The 21523-nt window shown below is 38.8% G+C and overlaps 1 protein-coding gene across 4 annotated transcripts in view; it reads right to left on the bottom strand.

Moving 5' to 3' along the window:
• Nucleotides 1-499: 499 nt before the first annotated feature.
• The window catches only part of CCDC141 (coiled-coil domain containing 141), a 177033-nt gene continuing 156009 nt past the window's right edge, over nucleotides 500-21523 (bottom strand). The window contains exons 21-25 of one of the 4 annotated variants that reach the window (XM_079782193.1): nucleotides 18269-18381; nucleotides 13516-13632; nucleotides 5669-6522; nucleotides 2146-2318; nucleotides 500-1062 (exon numbers count right to left, since the gene is read on the bottom strand). In XM_079782193.1, the coding sequence (XP_079638319.1) occupies nucleotides 1040-1062; nucleotides 2146-2318; nucleotides 5669-6522; nucleotides 13516-13632; nucleotides 18269-18381 (1280 nt within the window). In that variant the 3' untranslated portion in view covers nucleotides 500-1039. Of the gene's footprint in view, nucleotides 2319-5668; nucleotides 6523-11120; nucleotides 11320-13515; nucleotides 13633-18268; nucleotides 18382-21523 lie in introns of those variants that run through there. The other 3 variants (XM_079782191.1, XM_079782192.1, XM_079782194.1) reach the window with 3 other exon arrangements.

Here is a 21523-nt window from a genome sequence, read left to right as displayed (position 1 = left end):
ATCTTATATTTATATATACATCAAATATAGCAGGGGCTTTACATACCTTATTTGTTCATACACCATGAATGTATGTATGTCCCACCCAACTCCCCAAAGGACTAATATTAACACGCATGCAACAGGTGAAGCAAATTGGCAAGTCCCCATCCCCTAAATACCACAGATTCAAACAAGCTGACAAAATGGGAAAAGGGATCCCACTAAATTATCAAGACAGAGATAGAGGGTGGGGCAAGAATTTTTTCCCTGGTCCTGCCTATCTTCTTTGGACATGAATAGATTTCACACTCTAGTTTCAACATGGGAATAGCAGTTAGGCGAGATATGCAAAATACTTGGAACTGGACCAAAAGGATAGGAGAGTTAAGAGACCATGTATTTCCTGGGATGCTGTGTATATAAGCTTTTCATAGGTTTATGTCAAAAATTGAAAGAAAATTAAGAGTTTTAATATTTTAATTAAACTAAATATGGAGCACAAGAAAACAAATGCAACTTTTTACTCAACCACACACTTCGCATCTCCAGTTAACATTCAGTAACTTTTAAATATCAACTTGAATATATTACATTTAAATATTTTATTATTTGTAGACAGTGTTATAGCAACATGATTAATTCCTTCCCTTCTTCAAAAAACTATAATGAATTATTCTTTCAACTCAAGATTTTACCCTAGCATGACAAGACTATTTTTAAAATCTAAAAAATAAATGCAGCTTTTATTTACGTCTATTTTAAAGGAGCTAAAACGATGATCCTCTTTTCTAAGTAATATATTTCAGAAAGCCATAAAACATTCTTCAATATCACAGTGATAATTATAAGAAAGAATAGAATTCATCTTATGTCATTTACTACACACTGTCCCCCCGCCCCCTGATCATACTAAATGCATCCTCCTGAATTTAATTTCAAGTCTCTGCAAAGGATATAGTCTTAAGAAATCAGAAAGGAATTAAAGCTCCAATTTATAGAATGTCATTTTCTCATATGTGAACAGTTGGAGATCACATACTAACACCACTCCTTTAATTTAATATTCTGAAGAAACAACATCTGAAAGAGAATTAGCAGACAGGAGGCAGTGTGATAACAAATTATATTAAACAATATAATTACCCTTAGTATTCATAGCATGCTGTTTTTAACTTTATAGATTTTTATAAGATATGAAATGAAAACTCTCAATTGTCCAAGAGGTAGATGATGACCCCATTTTCCAAATGGAAAGCTGAGGCACTGATATGCCTTACCATAGGCTGCAAAACATGGTCAGCAGCAGAATCAAAACTAGAAGCAGGCGGAACATGGCTGCCTCACACCTGCCAATGGAATGACAGGAATAATGTTGGTCCCCCCGCATTGCCTGTGTTCCATCTTATTCTATGACAAGCATAGCTTTGGAACCTTGAAACTCCATTTAAAGTTGGAGTTGCACATCTATTCTCCAATGGCAAGCTTGTGAGAGCAACATGAGGAGCGGTTATTTATGGCAGCATCCTCAGACTCAGGAATGTGGACTATGTTGAAACATAAGATATATTTCAATAAATGAGATCAAGACATGAAAAACAAAATTAAAGGACACGTAATGCAATAATGAAAATTACAACTTCAGTTCACTATTTCTACTGTTATTCCACAAAGAGATGAATATGACTACAATTAAAAATAATTTTTCAAACAATTGGATTTGAAATTTGACTCACATCTCTATGCTATGAGCCTTGATCTGCATGCTCCTAAATTAGGAAGGAACAAACATAGCATAATTTTGCTGTTTTATATTGAACACAACTCTCTCTAGAATACAAAAAAATGTACCCTTATCCAAAGGCAAATAATTTTCTAAGCTCCTCAAATAGATTAAAGCACTTAAGAAAACTGGATTATTTCACTGAACAGTGGTATTAGCCAAACAAGCAGTATGGCCGGAAAGGAGATACAGTTGCTGGGGGATGCTTTGTGGGAAATGCAGGAACATAAACAACAGTATTGTCCTTTAGGCTTGCGAGAATGACGTCCATGGGTGACAACGCCACAGTTACTGTCTGAGTAGCCAGTACACGAGCGACACACTAACATAGATGACGCACAGCATTATCCAGTTTATCCTTGTGATTGGCGGCCTGCGGTTACCTGTCACATGGAGGATGACATTGGAAGAGAGAATGCCACTAGCGTTTTGGGCCCGAGCCACATAGAGGCCTGCGTCTGCCCGGCAGACCTTCGGAATGAACACCGCGTGTCTCGTCTCCTTGTGTAAAACCTGTAAGCGTCCATCCGCAGGCAATGTCTGGCCCTTCTTGTACCTGAAGCAGAGAGTCTGTTTTTAAAATCAGGATCACTGTTTATTCACATCATATCCAATTTCTAAAACCCATCACCACGGCAATATTTTCTAGTAGGAGCAGGGGCTTTGCAGCTACCACAGATTCCAAAGGGGCTGTGGTGGCTGGTGGCCAGAGAAGTGCCTGATCGGCTCAGACCATGTTTTTAAAAACCAAATTCTTTGACAGTAGTTAACAATTAGAATGTTGCATATGAAAATTTAGATATCCAACTACTCCCAAAAAAGCAGACCATCTGGCCACACTGGGGCTCCATTTGCTCATAGCAATTATCTAGAATGGGAAATGGTACCCTCCTATTCGCCCCCCCTCATTCTTTCAGCTGCGATGGAACAGCAGTTTGTGGCGTCTGGAATCTGCATTGGAGTGACCCTCATCTGCCCCATTATATTCATCCCATATGATCCACATGAAAATACCAATATGCTGTGTTAGAGGAAGGTGCTTATACAGCATTTCCTGGAGAGATGAGTTCATTTAATTAATGAATGAATCTCATTAGAAGAAAATTGTTTTTAATTATAAAAGGCATTTATGCAATTGGATTATTACTATTAATGACATATTTCTAAAAGTTTCCTATGAACATGAGCACTTAGCGGCATATTTTTATAAAGCAAATAATTTGTTTATTTTGTATATTCTAGATTCTTTACTTATCAATACCCACATTCTTCTACACAAGAAGTGATGACAAACCTGAATCATTTTCTGTTCTCATGGCCTAAGTGATAATTTTGCATTTTTCCAAGTATCCTAAGAATGTATGATAGCTCGCCAGTTGTTAATGGAGTAAAATTGCAAATCTGAGGGTAAGATGTTTTCTCACAATAGTCCTTCAGTATTATACTAGGTGTACCAGTTAATAATGCGGAGTTTTTTTTCAATAGATGGAGTTACACATATGTTGATATATATATGCGATTTGATATGCATGCTATTTGGTTGTATTGACAGCAAGCTTCAAAACTTCATATGTCAAATTTGCTGAAGGTGTTAACATCATAGATATTTTTATGCTTAAAAATTTTGAATTTCGTGCCCCCAAAAAAGAGCATTGGTTGGAAGTTTTAATTCATTACTTTGTTTTGAAGAAAAAGATAACATATACTTCGGCAGGAAGCTTATGGTGAACATGCTCCATCTCAAGATACTTGTGAACTGTGGTTTAAGTGTTTTACAAGTGATGATTTCGATGTGAAAGACAAAGAATGTCCAGGTCAACCAAAAAAGTTTGAAGACCAACAATTACAAGCATTATTGGATGAAGATGCGTGTCAAACTCAAAAACAATTTCCGATCGTTTACAAGCAATGGGAAAGATTTTAAAGGAAGGAAAATGGGTGCCACATCAACTGAACAAAAGACAAATGAAAAACTGAAAAGTCATCAGTAAAATGTTGCTTCAATGGCACAAAAGAAAGTCTTTTCTGCATAGAATTGTGACTAGCAATGAAAAGTGGATTTATATTGAGAATCCCAAATGCACAAAATCATGGGTTGATCCAGGTCAACCATCAACATCGACTGCAAGGTCAAATCGCTTCAGAAAGAAGACAGTGCTCTGTGTTTGGTGGGATCAGGAAAGTGTGGTGTATTATGAGCTTCTAAAACCAGGTGAAACAGTTAATACTGATCACTACCAACAACAAATAATTAATTTGAACCACGCTTTGATCGTAAAACAACCAGAATGGGCCAGAAGACATGGCAAAGTAATTTTGCTTCATGATAACGCACCATCACACACTTCAAAACAGTTGAAGACACGTTAAAAGATCTTGCCTGGGAAGTATTAACCCACATGCCGTATTCACCAGACCTTGCTCCTTCAGATTTCCACTTGTTCCTATCGATGGCACACACACTTTCTGAGCAGCACTTCAAAACATACAAAGTGGAAAATTGGGTCTCTGAATGGTTTGCCTCAAAATAAGAAAAGTTCTATTGGGACGGTATCCACAAATTACCTGAAAGTGGGGAAATGTGTAGCTAGTGAAGAACATTACTTTGAAAAAAAGCACTTTTGATGTTTCTCTTGAAATTATCTTGTTTTCTTTGATTACAAAATCCGCCATTATTAACCGCTACACCTAGTAGTTGCAATAGTTCTTCAATAATATGTTCTAACCAAATTATTTGTTATGTAGAAAAAAAATAAGAAACACTTCAGACAACATTTTTCTTTGGGGTAAACTGATATTTAATGATGAATTAAATATCTTTTAAATTCATAAATATGAAATTCCTGGTCTGTAAAAAACCATGCAATTGTAAAAACAACAAAATAAAACAAAAAGCATAAATGCTGCACTGTAGCACAAGTGCAATTTCTTTTAATAATCCGAGAAACCAAAGTTTTCTCATAAATTCTTTAGATAACCGACTTACACTTCAAGTACCACCAGTGGGCACACACAATTACTGAAACCAATCAGTTAATATCGACTTAAACATTATGATAAATAAATGTTATTTTACTTATCGTAGTTTAGAAACATGAGCTCGTACCCACAAATTTATAACTTTGTCCTCAAATAAATCTGCTTAAGGTTGAAAATTTTCTAAAATGTTTAAGAGTAACCCAAGTATTGAGAAAGTTAGAACTGCTTTCATAGCAACAGTATGTGATTCAAAACCTGTATTCCGCAGTTTACTCCTATTAAAACACATAGGCTAAAAAATAATAATGTCTCCAGAGTGAAATCATATTGTCTACAGCTCAGCTATTGCGCCACCTTTCAAAAATGGGTTTATTGCCTGTCACTACAAGTAACTGTGAAAGAAATATTTGTATTCCACCTCTCACACTGAAGAAATGTATAAAAAGAAATCTTAGTGAAACAAACAAGGACTGCAAAAGTGACATGAGTGATTGCTGGGAAGAGAAAGAAGTTGAGATAGGCAAATGAAAGAAAAGGGGGAAACCAGGTTCTTATGTGTTTTTTTAATTGAATAAGGGATGTTAAACCAAGAAAATGTCATGCTTATGCAAAAATAAATAATAGGAAAGCATTTCAACTCACCATCTTTAGAAATGTGGAATGTTAAATGGATACAAAAAGAGCACAACGAAGTCACAGTGCTTTTGGAGTTTGTTATTATTTTATATGGCTACTTTTTTGCTTCCGGGGATTAGCATGCTGCTCCTAAGATGAGAGTTGGGGGTTGATGTGAAGGTGCATCATGCAGAGTTGCAGTGCTGGCGAGTGTTAATCAGCTATCCCTGCACCTGTCAGTTAGTACCCACAATGATTCCCTCAGTGATTCGATTTGTTTCTGGTTAAGGCTCATCATTATAGGCTACCCACCATGTCAGTGTAGGCTCTGGAAATCCTGTTACTTCAACTTCCAAAGTCACTGGAGAACCTTCCACGACAGTGACATTAGACTGGCGCCTGGAGAAATGGGGTGCCTGGCCAGCTAGGCTGACCACGCTGTTCTTTGCTGATGTACTTTTAATCTCTTCCTGGGAAGCCACTTGCCTCTGATAGGCCCGGCTGGGGCCTGATTGAAACCCGAGGCCCGAGAGCGCGTCCTGGGAAGCATGCAGCCTGTCTTGGTTTTTAGTGCCGTTATTAGCAGCATGCATTTCCTCCCGTGTTTCTAGCACACTTTCCCGAGCCCGCGGGTGCTGCTGGCAAGCTCGCTCATGCACTCCACTCGGCATGCTCCCAGGATGGTCAGCATGGGTTTTGCTGATGGCTGTACTCTGTTCCAGAAACCCTCTGGACGTGAATGGGGGCTCAGCTTTGAACTGGGGGGAAGGCTTCTCAAAATGACTTGAAAATGTTTCTCTCTCATCATTGCAAGTATCAGCAAAAGCAGCAGGTGGGGGAAGGCCACACTCCTGGGCCTCCCCTGGCCCCCTGGTCCCCATCTGCATCCTGTCGCTGCTCACGTGAAGGCCGAGAGAGGGGCTGGCCTGTTCTTCTACCTCCATGTCGGACGGTGCGAGGGGCGAGTCGGGGCTCCCTGGCAGTGGAGGCAAGGAGATGTCGTCGGGTGAGACACACGCATGTTCTTCTGCAGAAAGCGTGTCCGCAGGCAGGGCCAGGCCTTGGACACCACTCTCCTGGCCAGAGGAGAGCCGCGGCAGGTCCCGAGGTAGCTGAGCCTCACCTGCTCCATCGACGGGCAAAATTCCTGCCCCCTGCACCTGCTCCTTCAAAACAGACAAGCCATAGCTTTCGGTTAGTCATTGGTTTTCCTTTCCCAGGCCTCAAACTCAACTTCAGAGAGACGACTTGAGAAAACCCACAGCGGGGTAAAGCGGGCCCTGGCTCAAGCATTAGAGAACTTAAAACCACCTGTCTGTTTACACTGGGCACAGTCCCATCCCATGACTGAGGGATCGGTAAACTGACCTCGCTTCTCCGGGTGAAACATGATAGACCTTGTGAAGAGAGAGCAGCCTCGTTATCGTCTCTAAAGAAGCGCTTGGACTGGATAAATGTCTTTTCAAATCATAACCCGAGGAGCCTCCTTTCACCAGCAAATTCTGTGTCGGTTTATCCGTCTACACTCCACGTGAACCCCGCTCCTACACGTCAGAGGCTCCCCTGTTAGGTGAGCTCTGAGACTCCACTAGAATAGCCCCCCCTCCTTCCTCCGGAAGTCATTCTTTTCATTTGATTTTTTTATTATGGCAAAATACACAGAACATAACATTTACCATTTTAACTATTTTTAAGTGTATAGTTAAGTGGCAGTAAATACATTCATATTATTGTGCAACCATCACACCAATCAACTCCAGCACTTTTTCATCTCTCCGAAGTGAAACCCTGAACCCTTTAAACACCAGTTCTCCCTTTCCTCTCCCGCCAGCCCCTTCCACCTTCTGTCTCCATGAATTTGACAACTCTAGATCCTTAGTCATTTTTGACGACTGGTTTTATTTTCTTAAAGCCCCTTAGTTTTATTCTCACATCGAGAAATATCTACGGAGAGCCTGTGATATACTAGGTACTGTGCTAGCACTGGAGAGATGAAATGGTGAGTAAAAGGAAATCTAGCCTCTGCCCTCATGGAGATGACAGCCTAGTGGGGAATGTAGATATTAATGGAACCGTCGCACCTTATGACCTTTCCCAATGAAACACAGCGAGATACAATAGAGGAACACCTGCCACTCACCTTTCTGTCCCAGGTGGGAACGTAAGTTGTGCCAGTCATCCCCTACTGCTCACATTGTTCTAGTATTCCTCCCCACGAATCCACGTCTACCTCTGGGTTAAGAAGTCCTTTGGCACAGACTCAAAAGAGCAGTGAAGCGGAAAGGGATCCCGCCTATCCCAAGCAGCGTGTTGTACACAGGCTTCTTTGCCTTTCCTCAGCATTTTGGATGCATGTTTTACTTAATTAACAATGACTGGTTTTTGTTCCAATGCTACGGCTTGCGCATAAGAAACTTATGTCTTGCCTTGACCTCGAGTTCTTCGTTTTCGCACATAGTCCTGCTCCTGACATACTTTATAAGTGACTTTTGAGAAAGAAGTAAAAAGTGATTTTGAAGATTAGAAGTAAAAATAAAACCATGCTCCTCCTACTAGCCTACAGACATGACTTGTTTTCAGGGAAATCATAAACCCAGCTTAGAGAAAGTGGTTTTCCTCAGCCATTTAAGAGAAGTTTGCATTTTGGGTCTAAGTGAGAAGTTCTTAAAAGTCCCTCTAATTAAAAGAATAAATAAATAAACACATACCCAGTAGGTAATGCCTTTCCCTTTTTTTTTTCCTACTACACCTTAGCTCTGCCTCTTTTTATCTTTTCCTGGAAGTAGGATTTTTTTTTCCCTTTTCTTAAGGACATTGATCCAACTTCCCATTCAGTCTGAAAATCTTCTCTATGCCATCAGGCAGCCTCTGTGTGCACCCTTTTCCTGAAGGGTGCTTTCTTTGAAGGTAATTCTATGCTTTACTTGTCTTAAGACTCTCTTTCTATACTTAGCAAAGAGCTGCCTTCTCTCAGTAACCACCAACGGATCTGCACGGCCTCCTGGAGTAACAGAGATGTTCATCTGCTCTCCTCTTAAAATACCCTTTACTATTGGGAGAACTGGTCCCATAGCCCCTCAGTCTCTGTCTTTGTACTAAAAAACCCAAGTCTTCTTCTGCCTTGACTCCCGGAACTTCCATCATCCTGACCAACTTCCGGAGGTCCTGGTCCTACTGCTACGACCTGCTTCACAGGGAAGCAGAGACATTGGTTGATCTAAGGATCACCATGGGCAGGCAGCTCTTTAATGACTCCTTTGAGTAAACTATGGCTCTCCAGAAACAAATAATGTTTTTAAAATGTGTGAAAATTTTCAAAAAATTTAGGAGAGAAACTAGAATACAAGTCCAGGCCAGTCTCCCCACTCCTCACTCCCTCCTAGAGAGGAACTGACTTACCTAATTGTGGGTTTAGCAGAAGAGACCCAATAATTGCAGCTCTCTCTTTGATGTTCTTTATTTCCGATCTGCCTTCCACCAAATGGGTGCATTTACATTGGCTATAAGGCATGAAAAACCCCTGCACAGGAAGCCTGTGGTTGTCTAGCTATGCACCCAAGTGTCTGGGTAGACAAAAATGTCTAAATCGGAGATGAAGTTTTGGGAAACCCTCTAGATAAGTCCCAGTTGTGTCCTCCAATCCAGCTTTTACTGGTTACTGATTCCCTGACTGCTGAGTCTCACTTTCAGACTGTGCCAAACTCAAAAAGGCAATCCAAGAATATTATTTTTCACTCCCTACAATTCCTAAAGCATAAAAAATACTTTCTGCAGAAAATAATACTACCTGATAACTTCTGGCAATAAGAGAAAGAGAGTTTTCTCAAATCTTTTTTTAGAAACTTCTCAACTGATTAATATTCCCTCTGAATATGTTTATTTCCAGGATTCATTTACTTTCCAGAATGTGAAGCAACTAGATTATCTCTTTGATCTATATATGTTTTTATTAAAGTGATTATACTTTTTTTTGTTTTTATAAGAACCACATGGGACTATGAATTTATATCGAGTTTTCATTTTATTTTTTAAATTTTATTTTATTGTTTAAGGTATTACATATAGTTGTACATATGTCTCCTTTTTTTCCCCATTGACCTTCCCCCAGCCTCTCCTACCCCCTGTCAGATGCCCTCATCCCACCCCCACCCCAGTGTCTTGTGTCCATTGGTTGTGCTTATATGCATACATACAAGTCTATATCGAGTTTTTAAACAACTAAAATCTTGTGCTTTCTCTGTCCATTAATATCATTGATAAAAATGTTGAACACTGCATAGGTTAGGACAAGGCCAGATGTCTCCCCCTGGCAAGGAAAGCTGTCTTCCAGGGTGACATTGATAAACTACTTGACACTCGGGTACAATTATCACCAGACCAAACTCTCTCTCAGCTTACATTTTCCCACTTAAGAGAGATAACACGAGTGTGTTTATCAAATGACTTCCTGAAACCATAATAAATTTTGCCTATGGCACTAATCTAGAATTGCCCAGTAAATAATCATCTCAGAAAGCAAAATAAGATGAGTTTAATACAAGTTTTTCTGAGCAAATCATGTTGTCTTTTGGCATTTCTACCTTAATTTCAAATGCAAATAAGCTTTCAGTTTTTGAATCATTATGGAATTTTATAAACATTCCTTCTAAATCTCACTGAGTTATACATTCCTGGATCTACTAGTTTTCCTTTATGATAATGGTTTCCCAACATTCACGTACACCAACTATTTTTTCATATTTCCCCATCATGAAACTGTGTGTTTTTTCTGACAGTAGAAACAGTGTGTGAGTGTATATATGTGTGTGTATTTCTAGAAAAAGGTTGTTAATCTACATATTTCAGCACAGATAGGGCATATTTGCATCACTCTGATTAATTTTGGCAAAAAGGCTGGGCAATTGATCTAATTCGCTATAACACATCCCATTCTCAATGTGTTTCTCTTACAGCCTTGATTGCTCTTTGTCTTTTTTGTTGATTTCTTTCTCTTTTCCCAACTTCTAAATATATGAATAACAAATGATCTTGTCTTTATGTTCTGTAATATTCTCTATATGCTTGCCCCTCAAAGATCTCACCCACTTTCACATCTAATGACCAGTTAACTTTTATTTAATAACCCTAAATCTATAGCCTCAGATCTTTTGTCAGCATTTCTGAATTTTCATTTCCATTGACGAACATAACCACTTGGATTTCTAATCATTGCCAAACAAAATGAATACAGAATACAATGATATTCTACATCCACCAAACTAAAAGTAGAGTACCAATCCTCCAAGTACGTAGAGTGGGAAGCCATCTCTGTGGTAAATTTAAGGAAACACCACAAGACTTTACCTTCCAAAATATCTCAATCTTATCTTGGGCTAAGTACAATCAAATGAAGCTAAGTAAGAAGTGGTGGAAAAAAGACATTAAACATAGGGCTTGGCCTATGAAAGGCATGTCTGGGAATTTGGAAGGGGCTTTGAGCAGCCAAGGAGTTGAGTTGGCACCTTTGGGCACTTGGAGTGAACAAGTCAAAGAGAAATGAAGGTAGTGAACAACACTTTGTCTTCTTTCCAAAATTTTCCAAAGCAAATGTCTCAAGATCAACCCCCTCTGCCTACCTAGGGATCAGGATTAGAGGAGGAGGGCCAGGGAGTGTCCTCGCCCATGCTGATAAGAGCACTCCACTGAACTATTTGCTATAAAAGTGATTCCATGCTACTGCTTTATTAACCATCATGCAAACAGATGAACGCAAAGAGGGGAAAGGTTTGGCACAGGAATCTACAGTATCATTACAAAACAGCTTATTTATATGCAGCAGTTCCTTGGAGCTCCCTCTGGTCTTGTGGAAAGAGTTCCATGGCTGAAGTTCAGAAGAACTGGGCTGCCTGCCCAGTTTTGACACTACTTTGCTGTGATTTTTGGAGGGCGAAATATATCATCTCTTTTGGCCTCAGTTTCCTCAACTGTAAAATGAGATTTGATCAGATGATTGTTAAATCCCTTCTAGCACTAGAATTCTATAACTCTAATTGCTGGCATCGCAAGCCTTCATCTTCTATTGAACAGTTCTGTGACTTTAGGCGAGTCTCTTAATACTCTGCATCTCCATTTAACCTTAGGAGTTTTCACATATTATTGTGGATTTAGCTTTGGTCTTCACCTTGGGGTTAAAATACCATCACTAATCTGTTAGCAGTGCAATGAGCATAGCATTTACTGAATTGCCCAATTCCAACTGCTGCATTTTTGGGTCAGAAAAATAAGAAGCACTTTACTATCTCCAGGAGAAAATCTTGTGAATAATACATTCTTGTAATATGTTGGTGGAATTGTTCTTTCTCACTTATATCATTTCCCAAGGAAGATCAACACAATTTAAGGGTATCAGAATTGAACTTAGTGATACCTCAACAAGGTATCATATGTTGCTTATTATCTGCCTACATGGTACTTTGGGGAATCATTACATCTGACCTATAATATAAGTGATAGAGACAGTCAGAGGGTAAACGTGATTGTGATATTTAAAAGTGAAGATTACTACTTCCTTTAATTTTGCTATTGTACCAATTATACTGAATGTATACACGAAATCATGCCAATGAGGGTTCTTGACAGTAATAATTGTGGACCTTCACTTTTATCCTAAATAACTGATGATCTATAGTATCTTTTACTTTATATGAAAATAAAAATGACTTTTGAATGAAGGTAAGTCTCTTTTTTCTATTGAAAGAAATTTGTTCATTTAACTCTTCTTCCAAGCAAAATAATAGCAAGAAAAACTATATTTTACTATGTTTTTATTTGGTAGCAATAACTTCCATTTCTAATCTTAGTAAATGTGTGTGGCTGACAATGTAGAAAAATGTGCAGAATTACAAAAAATAATATGGTGTTGGATTTAGTATGTTTTAGAAACTCAATTAAGAAAATGTGATACATTTAATGTTATTTTTTATCATTTTAACTAGTAGATTTCAATCAAGAGTGATTTTGCTCCCCAGAAGATGTTTGGCAATTTCTATAGAAATTTTTGGTTGTCACAACTGGTGGGGAGGGAGGGACTACTACTGGCATCAAGAATAGAGGCCAGGAATGCTGCCAAACATCCTATAAAGCAGAATGCTTTAGGCCAAAATGTCTGTAGCACTGAGGTTGAAAAACCCTGATTTAGACCAATCAGAGTAACCAAAGACTAAGATATAAGATTAGGGTCCAACAAGTTGTCCAAAGTTTGCCTCAGAGAAGAACCAGGGTCACCCCACCAAAAAGAAGGCAGCTTGCTTAATGGTTCTTATTGTCTGGTGGTTATATAATTAAACTAGATCTTCACATACATTTAACCCATGGAAAAGGACATATAAACAAGCTCTGAGAACTGTATTAACTCCAAGGAAACATAACTGTTTTTTCATGAAATGTGCACAACAATTGGGAAGATTTTTTTTTTTAAGTCTCGGGTCACAAGAAATATATTTTATTAATTTGGGGTAGTTGAGAATAGTGTTGATTCTGCTTGTTACTTGAGTTTCTTGGGAGAGGGAGAACAAAGGGAGCAGGCAACTTGGCAAAGCAAAGGGTCCGGAGGTAATTATAGTCCAGCAGCTATGAATAGAGAGTGAGCAACTTATGCCGAAACCCATAATGATGTGATTTAAATAATATATTTGATATCATGATACACTTGCATTCTGTGGGTATTTGCAGTTTTTGCTTCAGGCTTAATTTATCTGTAATGCATAGGACTTAAAGTAATCTAAATATTTCTCTAAATAGCTTAGTATTCATGTTTCAGTTGGGTTCTATATTTTAGTGCCTGGACATATCTTAAAGGCAGATTCTCTGGGAACAAGATGCTGTCTGATTTCATATATTAAGGTTTTCTAATGGTACTGTAAACAATAAAATCATAGCTTGGTGGTATCATAAAGAGGGAGAAATAAAATCTGACGTTGGGATTGATGAGAAAGGACAATGGGAAAGGCAGCTAAGTAGGGAGTAGAAAGGCAGTAAGGGATGAGGGCACTTGCATTGCATTTATATCAGGAAACTTGATCCATATAGATAAGAAGGCTTCGATACACTTTTTTTTTTGCAATACACAATGACATCAAAACAAAAGTAATGAGTAGCCAAGGCTACGTCGTTTTCTTTACCTTATTCATTTCTTCATTGAAAACTGTCTGCTTATTTCTCAGTGGTTCTTTCAAGAGGTCAATGCAATTATCGTGGAAGTCTTCTGAATTCAGATTCATCTTTACAGCACCTCCCTGCTGTACAAAGTGATAGTGAGCGCCTGGGCCAGAAAAGTTGGAGGGACAGTGCCATATAATAATCACTTGGAAGAAAAAAGGCCACTTGCAACCTTTTAGTGAATATATTCCACACAAGACTGATGTCCTCCCATAAGATTTATGAAATTACCCCTCCAAGTTCACAGGTCCCCTCCTATCTCATTCCTTTGATAAAATTCATTGCCAATAAAAATTGGTTGTTTAAAAGCCCAGAAAGGAAAAAAAAAAGTCATTGTTATAATAGAATGCACCTGCAGGAGCATTCTTTAGAGAAAGGTGTGATTGTACCCTGCAATTTAAACCATTAGGAGAGTTTGGGGGAGCAGCAATGAGACAGAAATGACTAAGGGTTTCTGGTGTAGCAAAAAGTAGGAAATCCAGAGAACTTAAACAAGCAAAATGCTTGTGAGACTCATAAAAAGAGGGAGAAAATATCACTGAATGTTAAAAAACAACACACACAATTGAGAACAAAGGACGATATCTTGCTCCTGCATTTAATGGGGTTCTGTCTTAGTCATGGAGATAGAGGGAGTTTGCAAACTGCTGTGGAGCCAGCGTGAGGGCTGAGAGGACTTGGTGAAGGTGAAAAAAGATACAGGTACACAAGTGACACCAGTTTAGAATGATGATTCTACTGCAACAGAAGGGTCTCTATTCCACCTGGAACATGGTCCTTGCATGAGCCTTCAAGAAACAGACATGCCCTTCAAAGTACACATTCTACACTGACTCAGAGGATTAGGGGGACACATTATGGGGGATATTCAGCTTTAGCCTCAATTCTAAAACCTAAACTAGTTTATATTACTGGTCACTCCGCATTAGTAAACACTTGATACCTAATTCCAAATGGCAGCTGTTGTAGAAAGAATGTTAGATCTTAAATCATATCCAAGTTCAAATTCCAGGTCCACCACTACTGACTGGGAGCCCAGGAAAGCACTTTCACCCTCTCTGAGCTTCCCTCTGAAACAAAGAAAACACATTTGCCCTATCTCCATTGCAAAGTTATTTGGAAATCACTGATGTAATTATGTATGAGAATCCTTTGTAAATCTCAAATTGCTATACAAATAGAAAGGATTATTATCATTATTTCAGCCTCAACAGGGATGTCTGAGCCTACTTTTTAATAGCTCCTAAAATGAGCCAAAGTATCAAGCATAAAAAACTAGTCACTTAGGCTTCTCCTGCAAACATCTGTAAGTGCAAGGAAGCATTCTCTGGCAAGCTTTTGTTCAGGCTCCAGCTCCTGAGGGCAATACTGATGCCGGTTTCTCTTGCCAGAAAGGCCCCTCCTCATTTTTAGCACCTGATCCAACCTTTCTGAGCTATGGAATGATTCTTCTCTGTACTAATCCTTTGAGTTTGTACTATAAATATCAAAACCTTTCTGGAGAAGCTGCGTTAGGCGAAATATGGTGCAAATGTGTGGGTGCTATATTGAAGAGAGCCATGCGTTTCCTCAGATATAATCAGGCAAGCGACTTAGGGATGGTAATGGTAGTTATATTGATGATTGTGCCAGGAAAGAGCACAGAGCTAGGAGAGACCAGAGAGGAAGTGACACCTAAGGAAGGTGATGCGGAGGAGGCAGTGTTTGGCTTTGCCCATGAGAGATGGTAAGATTCGGAGAAACAGAGGTAGAAGGTCATGTGTTTGAAGTAAAGGTTTGGAAGCAGGAAACCTGGGAATGTGGGGGTAGCAGACCAGTGAGACAGGAACTTACAATGGCTGTAGAAGCACAGTGGTTTGGAAAGACCATCAGCCTCAGAATACTGGAAGGCCTTTAATAAGAACTTTATTTATAGTGAAGTGTTTTCAATGTAAAAATGACACCAGCAGGGGGTGGTTGGGTGGTGGTGGAAGGATTGAGCAAAAAAGAAAAAGAAAAGAGAGAGAGAGAGAGAGAGAGAGAATTCATAGACATGGACAACAGTATGGTGATAGCAGGGTGAAGGGGGATCGAGGGGTGGTGGAGGTGGAAGAGTGAATAGAGGGGATAAATGGTGATGGAAAACTAAAATAGAAAATTAATTAAAATAAATAAATAAATAAAAATGACACCAGAAGAACTGTATTCAGGAAGGACAATCCAGCTGGAGTGTATAATTAAGAGGCTCCTGACTAGTACAAAAAATAATCTAAGTGATGTATAGGAAATGAGAAAGAGAGGGTCTAATCCTTACTACAAAGGGTATAGAAGGAAAAGGGAATGAGGAAGTGTAGAGAGGGAATAGAAACAGCCTTCAGGAGGAATATCCATGAAGGTGAAAATCTGGAAAAGGCTATAATTTTAAGAGAATGGATTTTATTAAGTGGATCTCACTTGAAGATGCACAACATAATTGGGAGGGACATTGTAGACAACAGGGAGCAAAGCTTCAGAGAAGCAGCGATTTTCAGGCTGTGTATCAGAAGTCAGGAGAAGAGACAGATCCTCAAGGGGTGGGGTCGAGGTAGGGAGGAAATTATAACTGTTGTAAAAGATAATATATGATACTAGAGGCCCAGTGCATGATTGAATCATGCACGTGTAGGGTCCCCTACACGCTTTCACTTTTCGCAGTGGAGCTGGATGCCTGTCTGCTCCTGCACCAGGCCTTTCAGAAGCCTCCGGCTCGGCGGAGGCTTCTGAAAGGCCTGGTGCAGGAGCAGACAGGCATCCAGCTCCCACGCTTTTGATGGTCCGCGGTGGCTGAGGGGGGCTACCCTGCTGTTGAGAGGCGCAGCTGGGTGTCCGCCGCAGGCCCCCTCAGCGGCCGCGGATCTGGCCGTTGAGAGGCACGGGGGGGGGGGGCGGGAGTCCTGCCCCCTGCACCTCTCAACAGCAGGGTAGCCCCCCTCAGTGGCAGCAGATCCGTGCCTCTCAATGGCCAGATAGGCCACCCCGAGTCCCGCCCCCCAGCCTCCCGCTGCCCAATCGTGGGCGTAGTGGAGTGATGGTAATTTACATGTTACTCTATTATTAGATAGGATATGGCACATTCATACATTACTGGTGGCATTACAAGTATAAAACATTTATGGAATGCAATATAAATATACATATTAGAAACATTAACAATTAATATTATTTCATATACACATATGTGAAACATTAATAATTTCATACCCATTTACCCAAACCTGGAGAATGTATGCATAGATAATAATACAAAAGAAAGAAAGAGCTATATGCATGAAAATGTTTGTTGTAGTGTTATTTAAAATAATAAAGAAGTTTTAAAAATATCTAGATTCTTAACCAAAGGTAAAATGGTTGAATTAAAAGGTTGCAACCTATATTGAATGGAATTAGTATTCAAATTTATGAAATGGAAATTCAAACAGAAAGATATGTTTGCTAGAAATAACTATAATTCTGCTCTGAATTGTAAGAGCACCATTATGTCTCAATAAGAACAATGATCACAACAGTAATCATGGGTGTCTTCCATAGTGTAAATGAATCACTGCCTTTATATCCACTCATCTTCTAATGGGCACTTGGGCTGCTTCCAAATATTGGCTACTTCAAATAACACTGCAATAAATACAGGCAGCATATATTCCTTTGAATTATGTTCCAAGTTTCTTCGGATATATTCCCAGGAGTGAAATTACTGGGTCATAAAGCAGTTCCATTTTTTAATTTTTTAAGGTAATTCTGTACTGCTTTCCACAGTGGCTGCACCAATCTGCATTATCAGCTGCATTTTTATACACCAATAATGATCAGAAAGGGAAACGAAGAAAACAATCCCATTTACTATTGCATCAAAAAATAAAATAAAATATCTAGGAATAAATTTAACCAAGGATGTAAAAGACCTGTATTCAGAAAATTATAAAACATTGAAGAAAGAAATTGAAGAAGATACAAATAAGTGGAAGCATATACAGTGTTCATGGATAGGAAGAATTAACATTAAAAAGTCCATACTACCCAAAGCAATCTATAGATTCAATGCAATTCCTATCAAGACACCAATGGCACATTTCCCAGAACTAGAACAAATATTCCAAAAATTTATATGGAACCACAAAAGACCCTGAATTGCCACAGCAATCTTGAGAAAAAAGAACATAGTTGGAGGGATCACGTTACCTGATACCAAACTATACTACAAGGCCATAGTAATCAAAATAGCATCGATTTTCTAGTCCATGAATAATGCTAATGATTAGTTTAATATTTCCGTGAAGTTAATTGTTCAATGAACATAACACCTGAAACATAGTTTTATTTTCTCTTGGGCCACAATCTGGAGAGAAAATTAAAACTTACGTTCATTATTTATGAATAAAAACATAAGGTTACTTAATTCAGACTTTAGTTTGATTTTAATGGTACACATTTATCCTTTAAGATATGATCCATGAAAATGTAAACGAGACACCTTAATTGGGTTTAGCCCTCATTCTCAGCAATGTGTTTTCTCTGCAGTGATGAAAAAGAAACAGAATTAATTATCAGAAACACCCAAATAATTATGTTAAAAAACTGTGAAACAAATGTGCATATTATGTCCCTTGAGAATTTCCCTTAGAACATCTTTGCACCAGAAGACACCTGATGAACACATTTTTATTTATATCACTTAAACATACATATCTGAGAAGACATTACCTTCAGCTTTTCTTCAAGCTCTGTGAGAGAACCACATAATTCAGTAATAGATTCAAGAACCTCTTTGTGTTTTGCAACAATTTTTTCAGTACATTTCTGCCCTTCTTCAAAACCTGGGAAGGAGAAGGAATAAAACTATCTTTAAAAGTCAAATCCTTGGCAGAAAAAAACAAAACAGGTTTTAATTCATCTCCCCAGTGTCTGGTGAAAGGTCTGGTAGATAGTAAGTGCTTAATAAAATATGTGCTCAACAGATAAATAAATAAGAGCATTTTTGAGAACCAGATATTCTAGAAAAATGCTTACATTTACTGTATCATGTCTCTTTTATGTAACCTAAATAATGTTGCTATATTAATATTCTTAAAGCTGAATTCCAATCAGTTTTACCCAATTCAGAAGGTTCAGTGGTTCTTTAGTACCTAGAGAGTATGCATTCAAGGTCCTCAATAATATGGGTTTAACTTGCCCCTCTCAAATGTTTATCACCCTAACTCTCTCACATATTTCATTTCTGGCCAAACTGAACAAGTAACTCTTCCCTCAAAATCCTCACAGCCACTGGGCATTCTTTCCTGTACTGCGAATGCCCTTCCCCCATTCCATTTCCGCTGTCAAAACCCTACCTACTTTTCAAGCTCTACCTTAAGTGCCAACACCTTTGTGAAAATGTTTTTAATCTTTCCCAAATGTATTTAATCTCTCCCGATTGGAATAATAATGAACATGTCTACCAAGTAGTGAGTGCATAGGCACTTCATACGCATTATCTAATGTAATCCCCCTCAAGTAGGTTCTCTTGTATTTTCCAAATGAAGAATCTGAGGCTCAAAAGAGCCTCTTCAGGTAACCCCGACAATAACTGAAGGACCAGGGATTCAAACCTGGTCTACTGGAATCCAAAGTTTAGGCTGAACTCTACTGCACATCATTATGGGCTGAATTGTGTTCGTCCCCAAATTCATATGCTGTAGTTCCAATCCCCAGTTATCTCCGAATGTAACCCTATTTGAAGATAAGGTTTTCAAAGTGGTAATTAAGTTAAAAAGAGGCCATTAAGGTAAGGCCCTAAACCAATATGACTAGTGTCCTTATAAGAACAGGGAGAGACAACAGGGGTGTGTGTGTGCAAAGAGGGGTGTCCATGTGAAGAGGCAGCAAGGGGTGGCCATCTGCAAGCCAAGGAAAGAAGCCTAAGGAGAAACCAACCCTGTCAGTACCTTGATCTTACACTTCCAGCCACCAGCACTGGAGGCAATAAATTCCTGTTGTTTAAGCCACCCAGTCTATGGCATGTTGCTATGGCAGCCTGAGCTAACTCCCACACACACTTTATGCCTCTCTCACTGTATTTACCATATCATGATTTCTAAGCCTAGACCGTGGATTCTTGAATGAAGGAACTAGATTTTATTTGTCTTTATATTGGTTAGAGCTCCCAACACTTAATAGGTACTCAGAAATCTTTGTGATAAATTTACTTGCATTAAAATTCTGGGTTCAGTAATGTTTGGGTGACCTGCAAGAGTAGATGATTTAATATTCCTAAAGTATCTTACTTGATGCAAATTTTTAAAAATGCATAGCTTACATATTTAATAGGAAAAGACTCATGCTGTTTTTTCAATGATTCATTTAATCATCAAATATTTGTTAAGCACTTAGTATGTACCATGAAGCAGTGAACTAACAGGCAAAATCCCTTCTCTCATAGAGTTTACACTCTGGTAAGGAAAGGCAGAAAACAGATAAATAACTATATAAAAGTCAGTTGGTAAGAAGGGTCAGGAATATAAAACAAAGCAAGATATAGAATCATGCATGCTGGGAGGGGTGGGTCTTTATGAGTATTTACTGTGTACCAAAATTGAATAGGCACTGAAATACAGTGATAAAATATACCGTATTTTCCGGCGTATAAGACGACTTTTTAACCCAGGAAAATCTTCTATATGCCCAGTCGTCTTATACGCTAGAAAATACGGTACTTCCCATGCCCTCAATGAGCTTATGGTCAGTAGAAAAGACAAATAAAAAGGCAATTATGCTACAGTGTAAAATATATAATAATACTAGAAGAAAACATATACAATGCTATGAGGACAGAGTGCCTCCAAAATTTTTGGTGCAGCTCATAGAATAACAACAGTAAGAATGTGACATCATATTAGTTTTCATTAACTTTTCAATCTGTATTTTATTATTTTGATGTTTCTACTCTTTTCCTTTGGAAAATCATTAACCATTCATAACAATTTAATATTAGTTATTGCAGTATTTATTGTTCTACAAATTTTTAGGTCAATCCATGGACAGTGTACTTCATGTAATAAGAGAAAATCCCTATCTGTCAGTAGCTGTGGGCATCCAGATAAAGCATTTTATACCACCTGTTGCTATCTTCTTTCGGGGATGAATTTGCCTGGTCACTGGGAGTAAGTCTTGGTCTCAGTTAATAACGTCTGGGAATTGATGAAACATGCCTCACCACTCTCAAGGACTGTAATTACCTACGGGGCATCTTAAATGGGAGCCTCCTTTAGCTAGGACTTCTCAGATAGTAGAGCTAACAACTTACCTCTCCTAGTCATGGAGAAGAGGAAAGAAGAACCCATGAGATGATAATTTTAATTTTCCCATTTACTCCATGAGTGAGAGGAAGGCAAGAGAAAATTTTCCATCTTTCTTATGTCCACAAACCATAACAGTCATAGAAATGAGAAGGCTATAGACTTCAGTCTTAGCTTGATACTTACTTAAAGTATCATGGGAAATTTGTATGTTTTTCAAGGAATCACACTAGTGAAAATTAGAATTTTTTTTTTTTTTGGTCTATAAAAGCTGAGTATTGTCCTAGTTTTATTACCCTGGAGATGGGCAACAAGAATGGGGGAGAGAGGGGGACAGAGAAGGAGGTTTACAAGAGGTAGTTAAAAATCTGCAAGCTTCATCTGCAGACAGAAGTTCCATCCTCTATTCCCCAGTGTTTACTTTTGTAGGTTGTGAGCTCTTACCTTGAGCCTTTTCCCTGAATAGGTTGGTGTAGAGAGGACCATGAGGACTTGTGACCCCCTTCTTTCTGCTAGATTAGGTTCAGCATAGGTTTGTTTCATGGGAAATCATGGCATATTTTAAAAGAGTTCTCACCAATTAACCAAAGAACTGGTATGGATATATGCACAACCCATGGACACAGACAATAGTGTGGTGAAAGGCCTGGAGCTGGGGGAGGGTGCAGGCTAGAAGAACTCACTG

Source organism: Cnephaeus nilssonii (genome assembly GCF_951640355.1).
Source record: "Cnephaeus nilssonii genome assembly, chromosome: 10".
Lineage (NCBI taxonomy): Eukaryota > Metazoa > Chordata > Mammalia > Chiroptera > Vespertilionidae > Cnephaeus > Cnephaeus nilssonii.
The sequence above is the reverse complement of the archived record's forward strand: the minus strand, read 5'-3'. Positions and strand labels throughout refer to the sequence as shown.